The 20,931-nt window shown below is 41.6% G+C and overlaps 1 protein-coding gene across 1 annotated transcript in view; it reads right to left on the bottom strand.

Annotated features, from left to right (window-relative positions):
• slc39a14 (solute carrier family 39 member 14) overlaps nucleotides 1–20,931 on the bottom strand; it is a 47,190-nt gene that overhangs the window by 5,855 nt on the left and 20,404 nt on the right. Inside the window, 3 exon segments of the mRNA XM_060907470.1 lie at nucleotides 1,183–1,255; nucleotides 1,257–1,408; nucleotides 16,279–16,401. Coding sequence (XP_060763453.1) covers nucleotides 1,183–1,255; nucleotides 1,257–1,408; nucleotides 16,279–16,401 — 348 coding nt within the window.

Raw genomic sequence — 20,931 nt, 5'->3', positions numbered from 1 at the left:
AAGTAAGTGATATGCAGAGAGACAGAAAGTGAGCGAGAGAGGAGACAGTATAAGTTATATGAAGAGATAGAAGGAGAGTGTGTGAGAGAGAGCGCGCGAGAGAGAGAGAGACAGAGGGAGAAGAGCAACAGTATCAGTCAGTGAGATACAGAGAGTGAGAAGGAGTGTGTGTGTGTGTGTGTGTGTGTGTGTGTGTGTGTGTGTGTGTGTGTGTGTGTGTGTGTGTGAATGAGAGAGCACACAAGAGCACAAGATGGAGAGAGAGAAGAGACAGTATCAGTCAGTGAAATACAGAGAGAGAGTGCATAAGTTATATGCAGAGAGAGAGAAGGAGAGAGAGTGAGAGAGAGTGCACACAAGCAAGAGCAAAAGATATAGAGAGAGAAGAGCGACAGTCAGTCAGTGAGATACAGAGAGAGAAGGAGTGTGTGTGTGAGAGAGAGCATTCAAGAGCACAAGACAGAGAAAGAAGAGAGACAGTATCAGTCAATGAGATACAGAGAGCGAGAGAGTATAAGTGAGAGAGAGTACAAGAGAGACAGCACAAGATAGAGAGAGAGAAGGGAGACAGTATCAGTCAGTGAGATACAGAGAGAGTGAGAGAGAGAGAGAGTGTGAGAGAGACAGCACAAGATAGAGAGAGAGAAGGGAGACAGTATCCCTCAGTGAGATACAGAGAGAGTGAGAGAGAGAGAGAGAGTGCGAGAGAGAGAGCAGAAGATAGAGAGAGAGAAGGGAGACAGTATCAGTCAGTGAGATACAGAGAGAGAGAGAGAGCACAAGAGAGAGAGAGAAGAGAGATTGTATCAGTCAGTGAGATACAGAGATACAGAGAGAGAGAGAGAGAGAGAGAGAGAGAGAGAGAGAGAGAGAGAGAGTACAAGAGGGGCAGAGAGCAAGTATCAGTGAGACGGAGAGAGACAGTGCAATCCATCATTAACACTGGGACGCTCAATATTAACAGTGCTGTATGTCCAGGGTTTGAATGTTGGTGTTGTAACTGCATGTTCTTTCCCTACACTTTCTGTCCTAATTCTCAGATTAAATAAATAAATAAATAAATAAAGTATGTATACAAGTCATTAATTGTGTCATGAAAAGACAAAGCCTGGAATGTGATGTGTATTAAAGAGTCTGCATTAGTGCAGTTTCTGTCATTAGTGATTGTACTCTAGTAATAACGAGTGATATAAATAAAGCATGAAGACAGAGGACAGACATCTGTTTCACGTCTTGCGTCCTCACCTGTGCCGTTTCCAGCACCCAGCATTTTATCGTCCTCTCGGATCTCTCCGTCCACTTGAGGCAAGGACACAGCTCCTCCTGCCTCTCCATTCTGCAGCTTCTCCATCACTCCGTCCTCCACATCGCCGTTTCCCACTGGGAAATGACTGTGACCATGTCCTCCCTGAAAGACAGAGAGAGAGAGAGAGAGAGAGAGAGAGAGAGAGAGAGAGAGAGAGAGAGGATGAGGCTTCACAAGAATAACTACAGGCTGCTGGAAAAGGTCAGTGTTGGAAAAGTGTAGTGTTTCCAGTTGACCACAAGGGGGCGCGTGATTTAACAATATGAGGGTTATACCAACAACCATGTCCAGGTTTTTATTCTAGTCAGGGGGCCAAAACTGATATTAAAACTTTGTCGGACACTTTTTGGTACAAGCATACAACCTATCCTGTATTAATATTTAACCCCTTAACATGTGTTCTAGCCAGGCTGTCAGCTAAGAAAATGTTTTTTTTGTCCATTTTAACACTATTTTCTTAAAAGTGGTAAAATTGGATTTTTTTCCAAAGTGCTTCCTCTTTCTTCCATGTTACCTCCTGTAATTTTGGGCAAATGTGCAATATAATCCAACTTATGTGCAAGCATGATCTTTAAAAAATAATAATCAATAAATACCACAAGCGTAGTGGTTAGCGCTGTCGCCTCACAGCAAGAAGGTCCGGGTTCGAGCCCCGTGGCCGACGAGGGCCTTTCTGTGCGGAGTTTGCATGTTCTCCCCGTGTCCGCGTGGGTTTCCTCCGGGTGCTCCGGTTTCCCCCACAGTCCAAAGACATGCAGGTTAGGTTAACTGGTGACTCTAAATTGAGCGTAGGTGTGAATGTGAGTGTGAATGGTTGTCTGTGTCTATGTGTCAGCCCTGTGATGACCTGGCGACTTGTCCAGGGTGTACCCCGCCTTTCGCCCGTAGTCAGCTGGGATAGGCTCCAGCTCGCCTGCGACCCTGTAGAACAGGATAAAGCGGCTAGAGATAATGAGATGAGATGAGAAATACCACAAGAGTATCACAATGAGGAGACCCTTGATGGGAAAGGAACCTTTCATGTCTCCCAGACTGCTGCTTTCAGACGAAGTAAACCTGAAGAAGAAATCCCAAAAATAATGCTGAAATCTGGGAGATCAAAGTCAGTCTCAGTTCCACCAGGAGTGTTTGAACTCAAGGATGCTAACATGGAATTGCAGAAGCCCCCTCCAAAATTTCATGGATCAGTTACAACCGAGATGTATTATTCAGACACACAACTAACTAAACAATCAAAAAACCAAGCTATTGCCTGGATTATACGCAGACTACAGAACACAGATGATCAGGTTGTTCCATCTTGGAGTGGCTTCAACCACCTTGTGTCAAAATCAGATCACCCAAAAACAGCAGCTGGAATGATGCCCATCATAAATTCTCCAGCACATGACCATGACACAATTTGGACAGTGTTACAGAACTGCCACAAAATGACTACAGAACTGGGCCAAAGGTACACAATCATAACCTTTGATGAGCAGCTCTACTGAAAAGCAAAGATGCTTCAGTGCACCACCAAAAAGAGTGTGAGGATATTATTATTCTCTTGGGTGGCTTTCATGTGCAGATGAACTTTTCAAAGGTCATTGGCCAGCATCTTGCTGATTTTGGACTGAGGGACATTCTTGAGGAAAGTGGTGCGTTCGGAAAGAACACAGCTGAAAACATAATGAAGGGAAAGGGATGGAACCGTGTAGCCCGTGCACACAAACTTGCCTTTGAAGCACTTTGGAGAATATTGTGGCCAACCTTTCTGCAATGGGTGGATGACAATGATAGCACAATAGACAAAAGTTGCTTCGAGTTGGCAGATGCACTCTCAGAACACATACGATGTGGAGAAATTGAGGCAGCTGCAGCATGCTATGAAGATCTTGTTCTGAAACTTGGAGAGGTTCAGGATCTCCTTGCTGAGTTTGACAAGGCTAATGAAGACAAACCAACATTTACCTTCTGGCGACAATACATGGACCTTGTGTCTATTCTCCTGGCATTCACACGGGCACTGAGATGTGGTGACTGGAAGCTTTACATGTCGGTAGGGGTGGGCGATATGTATCGTCTGCGATGTCATCGTGAATGTTGTTTTGACGATGTGTAATTTTGCATTATCGAGTTTTTTTAATTAAGCCGCCAAAAATCAATACAGAGCGGAGCAGACCCGGCGCCAGACACGGACTGACGGACGGGCCTTGAATTGCTTTGGGGGGGGGGGGGGGGGGGGGGGGGGGGGGGGCACACATTTTATACGCCAAGCCAGGGCAACACAACTGTTTTTAGCAACCCAGGAGAGCAGCACAGACGTGACGAGTTAAATATTCTAAGAAACCTGTCACTTGCCACAACAGAGTCAGTGCTCAGACCTACAAGCAAAGCTGACTTAGCCACCATACTACAAGCTGGTGCAAAGGAGACAGGGCTAAGTCCATCTCTTGTGAGAACATGCACTATCATTGATGGGATGGCTTTAGTAAGAGCAATAGGAAAACCTCAAAATGCATCAACCTTTGGGGATTATGCTGACTTGTTCATACAGAAAGTGACTGGCAATCTACATGGGAACATTACTAGAGTGGATCTAGTCTTTGATCAGTACCTACAGAACTCCATAAAGGGTGGAACAAGAGCAAAACGCAGCACCACTCTGCGAAAAATTCGCACCATTGTAAGTAATGATGTAAAGATGCCAGCTAACTGGAATAGTTTCATTGAAATGGACAAAAGCAAGGCCAACCTTACACAATTCCTTTCAATTGAACTTGAAAGGCGGGCGGCACGGTGGTGTAGTGGTTAGCGCTGTCGCCTCACAGCAAGAAGGTCCTGGGTTCGAGCCCCGGGGCCGGCGAGGGCCTTTCTGTGTGGAGTTTGCATGTTCTCCCCGTGTCCGCGTGGGTTTCCTCCGGGTGCTCCGGTTTCCCCCACAGTCCAAAGACATGCAGGTTAGGTTAACTGGTGACTCTAAATTGAGCGTAGGTGTGAATGTGAGTGTGAATGGTTGTCTGTGTCTATGTGTCAGCCCTGTGATGACCTGGCGACTTGTCCAGGGTGTACCCCGCCTTTCGCCCGTAGTCAGCTGGGATAGGCTCCAGCTTGCCTGCGACCCTGTAGAACAGGATAAAGCGGCTAGAGATAATGTGATGAGATGAGATGAGATGAACTTGAAAGGCATGCCATTCAGTATGGTCTTGAAATTGTAATAAGTGGGGGATTTGATGATGCTGAAAAAGTGGCATCGATTGGCAAAAGATTGATGTTTCCCACCTACGGGCTGCACATTGAAGAAGCAGATACCCGCATATTGCCACATGCTGTTGATGCCACAACCAAAGGGTATGAGAGGCTCATCATTCAGTGCAGAGACACAGATGTACTGTTGTTGCTTCTTGTGTTTGCACACCGGTTGAGCCCAGAAATTTGGATGAAAGCAGGAACTGCCAAGAAACCACGCTACATTAAAGTGCATGATACCAAAATGTCAAATGAGATTCTGAATGGTCTGTTGGCATTTCATGCCATCACTGGATGTGACACGACCAGTCAGTTCACTGGAATAGGAAAAAGGGCGGCGTGGAAAGTGTTCCAGCAGTGCCCTCATCTTCTCCACAACTTTGGTGAGGATGAAGTACCAAGTCCAGCTATTCTATCCTCAGCAGAACAGTTTGTCTGCGAACTTTATGATCCAAAAACGACCAGCACTTCAATCCATGAAGTTTGCTGTGCCCTGTTTCGGAAAGTGAAAGCCAATGTGGATACTTTACCACCAACTCAGGATGCCTTGTCTCTGCACCTCATGCAGGCCCACTATCAAACAAAGGTTTGGAAACAGTCACTAGTGACTCATCCACAGTTGCCCTCACCAACCAGTTGTGGTTGGCACATGAAGGATGGAATGCTTGTCCCCCAGCTTTTAACCAAAGAACCTGTAAAGGTCAGATGCTTGGAGCTGACGATCTGTGGATGCAAGGAAAGTGGAAGTCAGTGCAGTACCAGGCAGTGTCAATGTCGAAAAAGTGGAATATTTTGCAGTGGGGCATGTGGGTGTGCCTGTGCAGCTTGGTGCAAGAATACTCAGGTACTCACATCATTATTACTGAGTGTTGCCACATTATATGCAACTGTATTGTTTCAGATTATTTGGCATGATACTGTTTTTCCTGTTTTGTAGATTAGATTTATATTACGCCCTTTGGGGGAATGCATGTTTTGTACTGTGAAGGTATTCATTATCAAAACAGTAAACTCTTCTTTTGTGTCCCTGACCAGGACTCAGACTGAGCACATGGGCATGGTCCCTGGGTGCCTTCTGTTGGCTGCCTACCTGAGTGCCACAGCTTGGATGGGGAAAAACATACCTTTGCCATACGACTATTACTACTAACTAGTTACTAACCCCTAACCCTAAAGAAGTGAGACAGCAGTTATATTAGGATGGAATTAATAACTATAGTGATATGTCAATTAAATATAATTTGTGTTACAACCTGGTACATTAATGAAGTCAAATAGCACCATAGACCACCATCTAGAGTTCTACCGGTACATCTCCGCCTGGACATTAAAGTATTATAACTTGTGCAGCATTGCACTGTCTCTCCCTACAAGCTTTAAACTTGGCATGACTCATTCCCATAGATAGGGGTACTGACTCATAGAGGTTTTGGGATACTATGTTATGTTTCCAAGCTGATATTCTCATCTCATTATCTCTAGCCGCTTTATCCTGTTCTACAGGGTCGCAGGCAAGCTGGAGCCTATCCCAGCTGACTACGGGCGAAAGGCGGGGTACACCCTGGACAAGTCGCCAGGTCATCACAGGGCTGACACATAGACACAGACAACCATTCACACTCACATTCACACCTACGGTCAATTTAGTGTCACCAGTTAACCTAACCTGCATGTCTTTGGACTGTGGGGGAAACCGGAGCACCCGGAGGAAACCCACGCGGACACGGGGACAACATGCAAACTCCGCACAGAAAGGCCCTCGCCGGCCACGGGGCTCGAACCCGGACCTTCTTGCTGTGAGGCGATAGCGCTAACCACTACACCACCATGCCGCCCCAAGCTGATATTCACTTTGAAAACTGGTTCTCTTTAGGCGGAGATTGATTGATTTTTTTCATGTTCTAGTTCTGTTTTCTCTTAAACTGTACAATAAATGTTCATTCTGACACTTCAGCAGACATCCCATGAGTGTTAGCTTTCATTTGATACCGTTGTTATGTATATGGTTGGGGAGATATTCAACATTTATTGTTGGCATGTCGTGTTGAGCAGGAAACCTAAAAATTGGCCTGAAATTGCTTGTAAAAGTCACAATTTTTTTTTTTCAGTTTGACACCCACCCTACTATCTTACCTATGGGTGTCTTCGAACTAAAAAAATAGGGTGACAGCTTGTACCAAAACATGTCCGCAAAAGTCTTAACGGAAGCCCTTTTCAGAATTGGCCCCTGGACTATTCGTTAGAAACGCAATAACCTTGTGGTGGCTCATTATATCCCTATATTACATCAAAATACAATATATCACAATATCCTTAAACAAAACTCCATCTCAGGTGGGAAGGAAATTCTAAATCATAAATGTCATGGTACAGTATGACACCTGTAAAGCCGAGATATACATGTTATTTCCCAGCTGGGAGGTCCGTATGGTGAAATACCGTGACCGAGGTCTTGAAAGTACTGAGCGAGGCCCTCTGGGCCGGTCAGTATTCAAGGCCGAGGTCACGGTATTTCACCATACGGACCAACCTTAAGCTGGTAAATAATATATTTATTTTTTTCTTTACCAAATTCTAACAGAAAACGAGAGCGCCCGAAAGGGAAAACCGAGCCGAGCCGCCATTTTGAATCCTCATTCACGGCTGTAATGCAAATGGCTTCCTCCTCGGTATACAAGTGCACTTCCATGGCAGGAAAAAAACTACATTTTGCCGCCTATGTAGTCCCCTATTTATACAAAATTGAGTCATTCAGGATTCAGCCATGTTTTTGCTCGGCGTTAGCAACAGTTAGCGGTTTTTAGCTTTCTCCTGAAATGTTTTCTTTTATTTCTTCTTCCTCAGGGTAGTAAAACTCACTTTCGCTGTGAACACTGTCGTTATCGCTATCCATGCTGTAAAATTAATGCTATTCTCCTGAGAAATGCTGGCAAAAATGTATAAGATTTTTGATAATCTTATAAATAAATCTTGTTAAAAAAAAGATAAATGTTGACAAAAAATTGCTACTATGTTTGTTGTTGTTGTGAACGAGCGAGTCGCCAGAGGTCCGTAACCGGGGTCCGTACCGTAGGATACGGACCCGCTCGCCAGCCAGTCAGAGCGCAGGATTTGATGGAAACTGGACCGCAAAAAAAATAATATGGTTTATTTTCTGAAGCATCATCATCCTTATCTATAGTAGTAGCAATAGCATACTATTAAAAGTGTAACTGTGAATACACTGGAATACTCAAGCGTCATCACAACATGTTTTGCTCTTTCACCTCTGAGTCATCAGTTACTTATCAAGAAATCTCAGCCCATGTATTCACCACACCCTCCAGCCATTCAATACGAGCAATTACATCTAACATACAGTACTGAATGAGACTGACATTACGGAGTCACCCCCTGATTACCCGTCATCCATATGTGATGTCTGTACTTCCATACGCAGTAATACACACTAATGTGCTGTATGTAATGTTACTGTCGGTACCTTCACGTACATTTTATTTACATTAATATACACCCTTTGATATAATGTACACTGTACTCTAATTTCTGTAATATTCACGTTGTTTGTAATGTCTGTACTAGTATACATAATGCACATACGGTTGGTTATGTGCATTATGTGGTTATGTGGTTATGTGTGAATGAATTTATTTATTTATTTTTGAACATGTATAAAAAATGTATGTAACTATTTGTACATACAAAAGAAAGAAAACGAGAAATTTAAAAATAAAATGACATAAAGAGCTAAAGACATTACAAAACATCGCACATTGTTCGAAAAAGGAGTGGGAAGAAGTTCAATACTTTAATTTCCCACCCCTTTTTAACTACCCCGAAATCCAAACTGCATTAATACACCTAACCTAACCTAAGTTAACCTAACCTGCATGTCTTTGGACTGTGGGGGAAACCGGAGCACCCGGAGGAAACCCACGCGGACACGGGGAGAACATGCAAACTCCGCACAGAAAGGCCCTCGCCGGCCACGGGGCTCGAACCCGGACCTTCTTGCTGTGAGGCGACAGCGCTAACCACTACACCACCGTGCCGCCCTCTATATAAATATATAATTACAAAAATAAATATATACTACATACCTATCCCTGTAAATATAAATATATAAACTATCCCCATAAATAAATATATACCATATATACCATATACTAAGTTAGTTCTAATATAACAATCAACCCTATTCTATTAAAAGATTTATCCCTCATCACTGTGCTTTCATTATGTAATGCCTATAATTCGATATGTAATGTCTGTACTGTCCTATACTGTATGTACTTGCATACATGACATCTATACTTCCAACTATAATGTCTGTAGTCATGTCTGTACTCCCTACATAATGTCTGTACTGTCATGTCTATACTTCCATAGAGATCTATACTCCCATACATGATGTCTGTAGTCATGTCTGTACTTCAATACATAATGTCTGCATTTTCATAGATGGCTGAACTCGCATGTCTGTACTTCCTTACATAATGTCTGTACTGTCCTGTCTGTACTTCCATACATAATGTCTGTAGTCATGTCTGTACTCCCGTACATAATGGCTGTTCTGTCATGTCTGTACTTCCATACATAATGTCTGTAGTCATGTCTGTACTCCCGTACATAATGTCTGTTCTGTCATGTCTGTACTTCCTTACATAATGTCTGTAGTCATGTCTGTACTCCCGTACATAATGTCTGTTCTGTTATGCCTGTACTTCCTTACATAATGTCTGTAGTCATGTCTGTACTTCCTTACATAATGTCTGTTCTGTCATGTCTATACTTCCATAGATGTCTGTACTCCCATACATGAAGTCTGTACTCCTTTACATAATGTCTGTTCTGCCATGTCTATACTTCCGTAGATGCCTGTACTCCCATACATGATGTCTGTACTGTCATGTCTGTACTCCCTTACATAATGTCTGTAGTCATGTCTGTACTCCCGTACATAATGTCTGTTCTGTCATGTCTGTACTTCCGTAGATGCCTGCACTCCCATACATGATGCCTGTACTGTCATGTCTGTACTCCCTTACATAATGTCTGTAGTCATGTCTGTACTCCCGTACATAATGTCTGTTCTGTCATGTCTATACTTCTGTAGATGCCTGTGCTCCCATACATGATGTCTGTACTGTCATGTCTGTACTCCCTTACATAATGTCTGTAGTCATGTCTGTACTCCCATACATAATGTCTGTTCTGTCATGTCTATACTTCCATAGATGTCTGTACTCCCATACATGAAGTCTGTACTCCTTTACATAATGTCTGTAGTCATGTCTGTACTTCAATACATAATGTCTGCATTTTCATAGATGGCTGAACTCGCATGTCTGTACTTCCTTACATAATGTCTGTACTGTCCTGTCTGTACTTCCATAAATGTCTGTACTGTCATGTCTGTACTCCCATAGATGTCTGTACTTACAAAATGTCTGTACTTCCATATGTACTTGTGTATTTTGATATGTAATGTCTAATCAGTCATACCTGTACTTTGATGTGTAATGTCTGTACTGTCAGATCTGTAATTCCATATGTAATGTCTGTACTTCAGGGTTCCCACTCCAAGTCAAATGTCAAATACTCTGACTTTCCCCTGACTTTCAAGTGACTAAAAAACTGAATTTCCATGACCCATCTTGAACATTAAAAATAGGTCGTCTTTGTGCTGAGTTAACAAAAATCAGCCAGAGTATTTTAACCCAGCGATTTTGGAGCTTTATTTATTACCTCACAGACGTTCTGAGTACAAAATGTAAAGATTACACTGATTAAGCCGAGTGAAATAACCTGATAAAGAAAAACACTCGATGGATAATATTACATTTTGATAAATGGCAACTAAAATTTAAAAATGCTACAAAGAAAATTCCCTGATATTCCATGACGCGACCTAAAACGTGATCAAATTCCCTGACTTTCCATGGTTGGAATAGACTTTTTTTTTTTTAATTGTATGATATTCCAAAAATTCCATGACCTGTGGTAATCCTGTTACTTCCATATGTAAAGTCTGTACTCTGATGTCTGTGATGTCTGTACGTCCCTAAAACACTGTCTGCAATACCCATCTTGTCATATGTACCATCTGTACTCTCACACGTGAACAATACCTCCGTAAACTTCCGTACTTCCATTAGGGTGGTCCCGAAATGTATGGGAAAATTTTTTTTTTACCAAAACATTCCGACCACCCTACCATTGTTTTACATCGGCTAAAAGAAGGCAACAAGCAAAATTTCAGAAAAATTAGAGGTGCCACACGAGGTTGCAAATCAGGTTAAGCCATTAACATTAGTTGGTGCGTAGACTGTTGCAGAGAAGATCTCAAACCCCCAAAAAGTCACAGTTCTAGAGGGAATACGCCACTTCTATGAAAAAGAAGAGGCAGGAAGAGTTTATAGACTGATAGAAGGTTAACTTTCATGCACTAAGGGGTTCTTAAACAATGAGCACTGATCGTAATATGCTGATGAAGTTGTGAATGTTTTTCTTTCTATGTTTTTCAGATGGCTAGCAACAGTAATACAAGTAGTACCGGTGGTGCAAAGCACAAAACCAGAAAGGACAATTATGTTTGGTTAATTGGTCCCACTTCCAAGGAACTGTCTGGGAGAAAGCTTCCTTCTGCTCGGGAAGTCCTTAGTGTATTCTTTTATCTCCACAAGATACCAGAATACCGAAGGGTTTAGAAAATCACAGACAAGTAATAGCTATTGTTACTTCGAACACAGGAAGTTATATTACTGTATTGTTTGTATTAATATGAAACAGTTAATAAGCCACATTATTTTATATTGTGTCTTGAGTGAAAACTTTAATGGCTTTGTGGCACCTCTAAACATTGTTCAATCTTAACCAAATTTCGCACAATAACTTCTTTTAGGCAATGAAAAAAAAAAGGTAAGGTGGTCGTAACAAAATCCTAAAAAAAAAATTTTGGGACCACCCTAACTTCCATATGTAAACATCAGTACTGACAGGTCAGTACTTCCATAAAGTATATAGTGTGTGTGCTTCCATACATAATGGATGTACTTTCAAATACAGTGTCTGTACTGATTTTTCTGTACTTCTATATGATATAATGCCCTTTAGTGCTGTGTTTCCACTGTCGTGAATAAGTAATGCTTTTAGTTATGCTCGTTATGTACCAGGTCATGCCACAAATTCCAGCTGAGTTAACCTTTTTGCGCTTCGTGCTTCTGAATGAACCTGAATGTCAGAGATGTTTGCTCTTGACGTAGGCCACAGAGGCAGGCGTGTTTAAAAAAACAAGCAAACAAAGACAAATAAACAATGTTCATACCAGACAGGTGTAACTACACGATTGGTGTATATACTGCCCGAATCATTTACGAAAAAAACCCAACACTAACTGGTGGAAATTTTGGACTGGTGTTTGTTTTGGCGTGTCTTTGATGAGCAAAGACTGAAACTGGAAATGCGGTTGCAACCCTAACGAACTATATTACTGTGACTCTGCACAAGCATTCCTGAGTCAGTGGAATATCATGCCTTTTTTTTTTTTTTTGTTCTACAGTCTCCTGTTAAACAGGTTACACAGCTGAGAGCCGTGCACCGCTGTCTGACACGCAACCGCTTCTGTGGTATTAAACACATACAGTCATGGCCGAAAGTGTTGGCACCCCAGATTTTTTTTTCCAGAAAATGAAGCATATCTCCCAGAAAATTATTGCATTTACACGTTTTGTTATATACATGTTTATTTCCTTTGTGTGCATTGGATTGAACAAAAAGAAAAAGGAAAAAAAGCAAAATTGATATAATTTCATGCAAAACTCAAAAAATGGGTCGGACAAAATTGTTGGCACCCTCAACTTAATATTTGGTTGCACACCCTTTGGAAAAAATAACTGAAATCAATCGCTTCCTATAACCATCAACAAGCTTCTTACACCTCTCAACTGGAATTTTGGACCACTCTTCTTTTGCAAATTGCTCCAGTTCTCTCATATTTGAAGGGTGCCTTATCCCAACAGCAATTTGAAGATCTCTCCACAGGTGTCCAATGGGATTCAGATCAGGACTCATTGCTGGCCACTTTAGAACCCTCCAGTGCTTTCTTTCCATCCATTTCTGGGTGCTTTTTGAGGTATGTTTGGGGTCATTGTCCTGCTGGAAGACCTATGACCTAGGACGCAAACCCAGCTTTCTGACACTGGGCCCTACGTTGCGACCCAAAATCCCTTGATAATCTTCAGGTTTCATGATACCTTGCACACAGTCAAGGCATCCAGTGCCAGAGGCAGCAAAACAACCCCAAAACATCTTTGAATCTCCACCATATTTGACTGTAGGTATTGTGTTCTTTTCTTTGTAGGCCTCATTCCGTTTTCGGTAAACAGTAGAATGATGTGTTTTGCCAAAAAGCTCTATCTTGGTCTCATCTGTCCACAAGACGTTTTCCCAGAAGGATTTTGGCTTATTCCTGTACATTTTGGCAAACTGCAGTCCAGCTTTTTTATGTCTCTGTGTCAGCACTGGGGTCCTCCTTGGTCTTCTGCCATAGCATTTCATTTCATTCAAATGCCGACGGATAGTTCGCGCGGACACTGATGCACCCCGAGTCTGCAGGAGAACTTGAATACATTTGGAACTTGATTGGGGCTGCTTATCCACTATTCGGACAATCCTGGGTTGCAACCTTGCATCATTTTTTCTCTTTCGTCCTCGTCCAAGGAGATTAGCTACAGTGCCATGGGTTTGGAACTTCTTGATGATCTTGCGCACCGTGGACAAAGGAACACAAAGATCTCTTGAAATGGCCTTGTAACCTTGAGATTGTTGATATTTCTCCACAATTCTGGTTCTCAAGTCCTCAGACAGCTCTCTTCTCCCCTTTCTGTCCTCCATGTTTAGTGTGGCACACACAGACACACAATGCAAAGATTGAGTCAAGTTCTCTCCTTTTTATCTGGTTTCAGGTGTGATTCTTATATTGCCCACACCTGTTACTTGCCACAGGTGAGTTTAAACGAGCATCACAGGCTTGAAACTAAATAATTTACCCACAATTTTGAAAAGGTGCCAATAATTTTGTCCGGCCCATTTGGGGAGTTTTGTGTGAAATTATGCAAATTATTATTTTTCTCTGTTTTTTTTGTATTGTTTCAATACACACAAAGGAAATAAACATGTGTTTAAAAAAACATGAGTAATTGCAATCATTTTCTGGGAGAAATACTTCATTTTCTGGAAAAAAATCTGGGGTGCCAACACTTTCGGCCATGACTGTACCCACTCCGAAAGTTACCGTAGCTAGCGCTAAAGTGGTGTGCGAGAAACCAGGAGAGAGCTTAACAAAATAATAAAAAGCAACACTAGCCTTTTTCCTCTTTGTGTTTAAAAACATCATAGTTTTGTAATCCTGCTTTTAAAATATACGCAAAATGTAATTTTTTGTACAACTATTGGACAATATTAAACTTTTTACAAGAATACAAAATCTATTATATTACATTAAAAAAAAAAATACATTTGCACATCCAAATACTGTTACTAAAATTACTCTCTCACAGTTACAAAGCATATAACTGTGAAATTTACGAAAATATATATTTAAAAGTACAAACAAACAAACAAACAAAACAAACAAATGAAAAGTCGTGCAGAGCACGATACTTGCGAAAATCACAAAGAAACGGGAGTTATGGCCGATCAGGTGCTTTTACAAGATTTGACCTTGGTGACCTTGACCCAACAATAACTAATGATGTCTTTGTGTGACTCTAGTGAGTTGTCCTGTGCATTTTGGTGAAGACTGGTCAAGAAATGACGATGCTAGAGCACAAACGGACAATCGGACAGATCAACATACTTGCAAAAATCTCTGATTTTCGCAAGTAATAAATAGCTAGCTAGCTGTTGTTGGTAGGGGTGGCATGGTGGTGTAGTGGTTAGCACTGTCACCTCACAGCAAGAAGGTCCTGGGTTCGAGCCCAGTGGCCAATGGGGGCCTTTCTGTGCGGAGTTTGCATGTTCTCCCCGTGTCTGTGTGGGTTTCCTCTGGGAGCTCCGGTTTCCCCCACAGTCCAAAGACATGCAGGTTAGGTTAACGTGGGGCGGCCTTGGGCTGAAGTGCCCTTGAGTGAGGCCCCTAACCTCCAACTGCTCCCCGGGTAGTATGGCTGCCCACTGTTCTGTGTGTGTGTGTTCACTGCTTCAGATGGGTTAAATGCTTGAGTGTGCATGTGACAAATAAAGGCTTCTTCTTCTTCTTTTTCTACTACTACTATTACTACTACTACTACTAATAATAATAATAATAAGTTCTTGTTGGTTATATCATTGTTATTAGGGATGAGCGAGTACAGCATTATCTGTATCTGTATCCATTAACCATATGAATTATCTGTATCCGTATCCGTACTCGGAGTGGGCGGGGCCTAACCCAGAAGTGGGCGGGATTTAACCCGGAAGTGGGTCTGGTTGTCTTGAAACGGGCAGGGCTTTAACCAGTATGTTATTTTAAGTATGCAATTGATATGGGTTGATCAGAAATTGTTATATTTATTGCTAATTAGAAAACTATTTACAGGACAGCATCAGCACTGAGCTTCAGATCGATGGTTTTGATCACGATAGCAAACGAACTATTTACAGAACAAGTTTTGCAACAATGAATACAACACATGCGGTTGCAATTATGAAATGAAATGTAATGAACAAGAGTTTTCATACTCAACATAACTTTCTTTTTTTAACTTTTAATTTTTTTATGATCAGTGTGGGTTTTTTTTGGTTCTTTTTTATTTTTTTTTATTTCCACACCAGGTGTGTGTGTGTGTGTGTGTGTGTGTGTGTGTGTGTGTGTGTGTGTGTAGCTTAATTTGTAATATTATTTATACCACTACTACCTAGAAAGTGTCAGACACTCAGTACGTGAAGTAAAATAAAACTGGTTCGAGCCAACTGACGGTTTAAAAAAAAAAAAAACTCCGACGACCGGCAGAGAGAGAGAGAGAGAGAGAGAGAGAGAGAGAGAAGCTTAATTTGTAATACTTATACCACTACTACCTTTATTTAGTCAAAAAAACTTTTTAACCGACGGTTAAAAAAAGAAAAAAAAATCTCCGACAGGCAGAGACGCAACGCGAGTCGCTTTCTACCAAGCACCACGTCTGAACGAACCCACGTTTACCAGAACTCTACTGGTTATAAGTAAGTACAAACTGAAATAAAAACAAACTTGAAGCTGAAGAAACCCGAAACATTAATGGAAAGAGACAGAGCGCTGTTCTCTGTGTGAGCGAGCAGAGCGGTGTGTGTAGGGGAGGGGCGCTGTGACGCTGTGTGAGGATTTTCATTCAGTCCGAGCACAGATATTGACTCGTATTACTCGTATAATACTTGTACTCAGCAAAAGTGCTTTATCCGTACCGGATACTCGTTTCAGCCGAGTATCCGGCTCAACTCTAATTGTTATGATTGTGTATAAATTCTTAGCTAAACAACAACAACAACAACATGCCTAATTAATCCTAATTGGGCAAGTATTTTTTATTTATTTATGTATTTATTTATTTATATGTAAATAAAATGAATGAATGAATGAATGAATTGAATTGAATTATCTGGTGATAACAACCAGGTTTTGAGCTCAAAGCCCATTATTAACACATTATAAGACTCTTAACTGACAAATTAAATGTAAATACATTTTTGTAAAACACAAACCAACACTTCCGCAGTTTCACACTCACCCTGTGTTTCGGTTTAAGGATCATCTTGAGGACTTTTTCCGTAAAGAAGAACAGATAGAACCCTCCAAAGACGACAGCAGATTTGGACACATAGTACGACTCCATGGGGTCGAAACCAAATGCCTGCACAAAAAGAGTCAGTTTAATTCTGAAAAAAAACAAAAAAAACAAAAACCCACACATCCAAATGTGTATGGCATTTATTAGCTACATTTTTCTAGCTACTCTAGCACAGGCGTGTCAGAGTCCAGGGCTGTGTCTCAAATTGCACGCTGTGTGATTACAATATACACAATGCACTGAATGTTGGTAGGTAAGGAATCACATTGCAAATCAAATACATTAACAGTCTCCACAAAATCGATTGCCCTAAATTTGCGTTCGTATTGTAGCTGCATTAAACTTAAAGCAAAATTTCAAACTAACCTCTCTTGGCTCTGCCCCTTTTAGAAATAAAAATGTTTCATCGAGCACTAGTTTGTGTTTTCAGTTTGTCCCTTAGACGGAAGTTTTAAAGGTTATAGGAGGAACCCTGCATCTAAGAGGTTTCCTTTTCAGAAAAGGTTCCAAGAAGAACCATTTACGATAGAACTCAACAACCTTAAAGAACCATTTATTCATTCGTGTTTCTAGCACATCATCTGGATATTAATCCTTCACTCTTAGGAAAAGTATACATCTAGTACCTTTAAAGAGCTTTTTGTTGTTGTTGGCTCTTTTAGGGGCACCTTTAAAGGGTCTTGAGCTGAGGATTTCCCTTTCAGAAAGTGATACTAAAAGTGGAACCTTTTAAGAAAGTTATCCAAAAACTACTGAAGAACCCTTTATTATATTCCTTTCCATTCATTTCTAAGTAGTTCTAACTCATCATCTGGGTGTTAGTACTTAACTCTTAAAAAAAATATAAATCTAGAACCAAAAAGCTGTTTTTGGTTTGTTCTTCTTGAGGGGAACCTTAAAAGTTCTATGCAAACCCTGTAGACCAGAAGATCCCAAGGTTCCAAGTACAACCATTTAATAAAGCTGGGATCATTAACTATCCAAATAATCCTTGAGGAACCCTTTTTCTTATATTTTGTTTATACTGAACAAGATGCAACCACTGAGTGATCTACGTTCCTCATTTCATTTCCAAGCAGTTCTAGAAAATTCTAAATCTAGAACCATAAAGGAGGAGGATGGTTTATAGCTCTTGAAGGGAACCTTAAAGTTCTGTGCAAACCTGTAGATCTGAGGATTTCCCTTTCAGAAAGGTTTCAGAAAGCCCTTAGAAAGCTAGCAACCTTTAGTTACCCAAAGAACCCTTCACTGGTTTTGGTCAAACAGTGTGCACTACTTTAGGAGTTTGTGTGTGAAGAATTTAGTCATGAAGTACACAGTGAGACACAGGCCTGGAATCTGATGCACTGGAGAGAACTCAGGACTTCATTCGTTTTATCCCCCAATTTTCTCCTCCATCCCAAATATAATCCATCAGCCGAGACACGCTTGCTTCTTTAGTTTTGCCCTGGGCTTATATTACTGGACATGTGCAAACAATAATAACTGCAGGAGCAGGGCTGGGATTGGCTAGAATTCCTTCAGGAGCAGGGCTGGGACTGGCCAGAATTCCTTCAAGAGCAGGGCTGGGATTGGCTAGAATTCCTTCAGGAGCAGGGCTGGGATTGGCCAGAATTCCTTCAGGAGCAGGGCTGGGATTGGCCAGAATTCCTTCAGGAGCATGCAGGATTGGGATTGGCCGGGATTCCTTCAGGAGCAGGGCTTGGGTTGGCCAGAATTCCTTCAGGAGCACAGGGTTAGGTGTAGTAGTAGTAGTAGTAGTAGTAGGCAACTCTGGAATTTACGGCAGCAAAGCTGTAATGCTAGGAGGATCTGGGGGCATGTGCCCCCAGCAAATTTTGAAATTTATATGCCTTCTGGTGGCTTCTGGTGCATTCTCAGCTAACAAATTACTAACCATTTCCCTGTAAAATACTTGCAAAATATGTATGAAATTTCCCTCTAGATGTGTGTGTGCTTGGCTTTCTCAGTTACCCTCTGTAGTACGCTGCCTGGCTTTGTAACATAACTACATACGTTACGGCGTGGTCACATAGTCTGGCTCAGCCAATCAGAGCGCGAGAATCGATCAACAAATATGGCATCGCTTCTGGTCATGATAGTCCCAGATCGAAGACAATTTCATGGTGGAATAATTGGATTGGCAGCAAATTATGGACAGCAGAGAGGATATAAATCACTTGAACATTGAAAGGCAAGTTGTTGTTTTTTTCTCTGGGATTGAGTAGCTGGCGCAGACCATCTGTGTAGGTGGAGAAAACTGCTGGTTGCCAGCGCTTGTGGACATCTCTGGGAGCAGAGCAAGGGTTTGCCAGAATTCCTTCAAGGGCGTGCAGGGTTGGGATTGGCCAGAATTCTTTCGGGAGCGGGGCTCGCAGGGTTGGCGAGAATTACTTCAGGAGCAGGATGTACAGGGTTGGCCGGAATTCCTTCAGGAGTGACGCTCGCAGGGTTGGCTGGAATTCCTTCGGGAGGAAGGCTCACAGGGTTGGCCAGAATTCCTTCAGGAGTTTGCAGGATTGGGAAAAAATAGTATTAAAAAAATCTTGCATACACCTCAAGTTAAGCCTCTCAAACAGCATTGCTTGTGGTTTTGGTCCCCATAGGACGCACTGATGTCCTATTGATGCAAAATGATCATAGCACCAGCTTAAAGGAACAGTCCACCGTACTTCCATAATGAAATATGCTCTTATCTGAATTGAGACGAGCTGCTCCGTACCTGTCCGAGCTTTGCGCGACCTCCCAGTCAGTCAGACGCAGTCAGACGCGCTGTCACTCCTGTTAGCAATGTAGCTAGGCTCAGTATGGCCAATGGTATTTTTTGGGGCTGTAGTTAGATGCGACCAAACTCTTCCGCGTTTTTCCTGTTTACATAGGTTTATATGACCAGTGATATGAAACAAGTTCAGTTACACAAATTGAAACGTAGCGATTTTCTATGCTATGGAAAGTCCGCACTATAATGACAGGCGTACTAACACCTTCTGTGCGCTTCGGCAGCGCATTGATACGGAGCTCAGATATCAATGCGCTGCCGAAGCGCGCAGAAGGTGTTAGTACGCCTGTCATTATAGTGCGGACTTTCCATAGCATAGAAAATCGCTACGTTTCAATTTGTGTAACTGAACTTGTTTCATATCACTGGTCATATAAACCTATGTAAACAGGAAAAACGCGGAAGAGTTTGGTCGCATCTAACTACAGCCCCAAAAAATACCATTGGCCATACTGAGCCTAGCTACATTGCTAACAGGAGTGACAGCGCGTCTGACTGACTGGGAGGTCGCGCAAAGCTCGGACAGGTACGGAGCAGCTCGTCTCAATTCAGATAAGAGCATATTTCATTATGGAAGTACGGTGGACTGTTCCTTTAAACCTGGATTATTTTCTTCCACTGTACACAGTTTGTCACTGTATCAGCATGAGACCTTCTATCTGATTTGGCTTCTGCTAGTTTATGAAATAATGTCGTAAGCCAAGTGAGCGATGCGTTAAACGAGTAGCTCACGCAATGCTAAACTGGTAGCTATAAGCTTCCGTGACTTGTTAGTGATATCAGCCTTCATACACCAGTGCAAAACTTGGATGTCTTGAACAACTGACTACATTAGGGCTAACACTGTGTACAATTAACAGTTTTAAAGTCTTGCATTTAGGGTTTTTTTTTTAACCCATAATGTTTAAATCTACAGCTCAATGAGTTTGAGGGCTGATTTGGGATTCGATAGCACTTTTCCGCTCCAGGCTTTCCCCACTCCGTCTGAAGAACAAAATCACTGCTTTGAATGAAATGATGGTTGATTAGAACATGCAGATATATCAAGTACATGAGCAGAAAAATTGAGAAATGTTGAATTTTTGTACCATTTTTGATTTGTGACCAGAATTTTGATTTAGAAAAATCAGATGCATCCAGAAATCAAATGTTACAAATGATTTTAATTAAATTAAAGATAGATTTTTTTTGCACTCATTGTAATATGCAGCTGCTTTTTAAAAACATTTCATATATATACACACTACCGTTCAAAAGTTTGGGGTCACCCAGACAATTTTGTGTTTTCCATGAAAAGTCACACTTTTATTTCCCACCATAAGTTGTAAAATGAATAGAAAATATAGTCGAGACATTTTTCTGGCCATTTTGAGCATTTAATCGACCCCACAAATGTGATGCTCCAGAAACTCAATCTGCTCAAAGGAAGGTCAGTTTTATAGCTTCTCTAAAGAGCTCAACTGTTTTCAGCTGTGCTAACATGATTGTACAAGGGTTTTCTAATCATCCATTAGCCTTCTGAGGCAATGAGCAAACACATTGTACCATTAGAACACTGGAGTGAGAGTTGCTGGAAATGGGCCTCTATACACCTATGGAGATATTGCACCAAAAACCAGACATTTGCAGCTAGAATAGTCATTTACCACATTAGCAATGTATAGAGTGCATTTCTGATTAGTTTAAAGTGATCTTCATTGAAAAGAACAGTGCTTTTCTTTCAAAAATAAGGACATTTCAAAGTGACCCCAAACTTTTGAACGGTAGTGTATATAGTTCTTTGGCTCTGGATGGAGATGGGAGGGAAATTCACA

Source organism: Neoarius graeffei, chromosome 24, assembly GCF_027579695.1.
Source record: "Neoarius graeffei isolate fNeoGra1 chromosome 24, fNeoGra1.pri, whole genome shotgun sequence".
In the NCBI taxonomy this organism is placed as follows: domain Eukaryota; kingdom Metazoa; phylum Chordata; class Actinopteri; order Siluriformes; family Ariidae; genus Neoarius; species Neoarius graeffei.
Note: the sequence above shows the minus strand (reverse complement) of the source record. Positions and strands in the feature narration are given on the sequence as shown.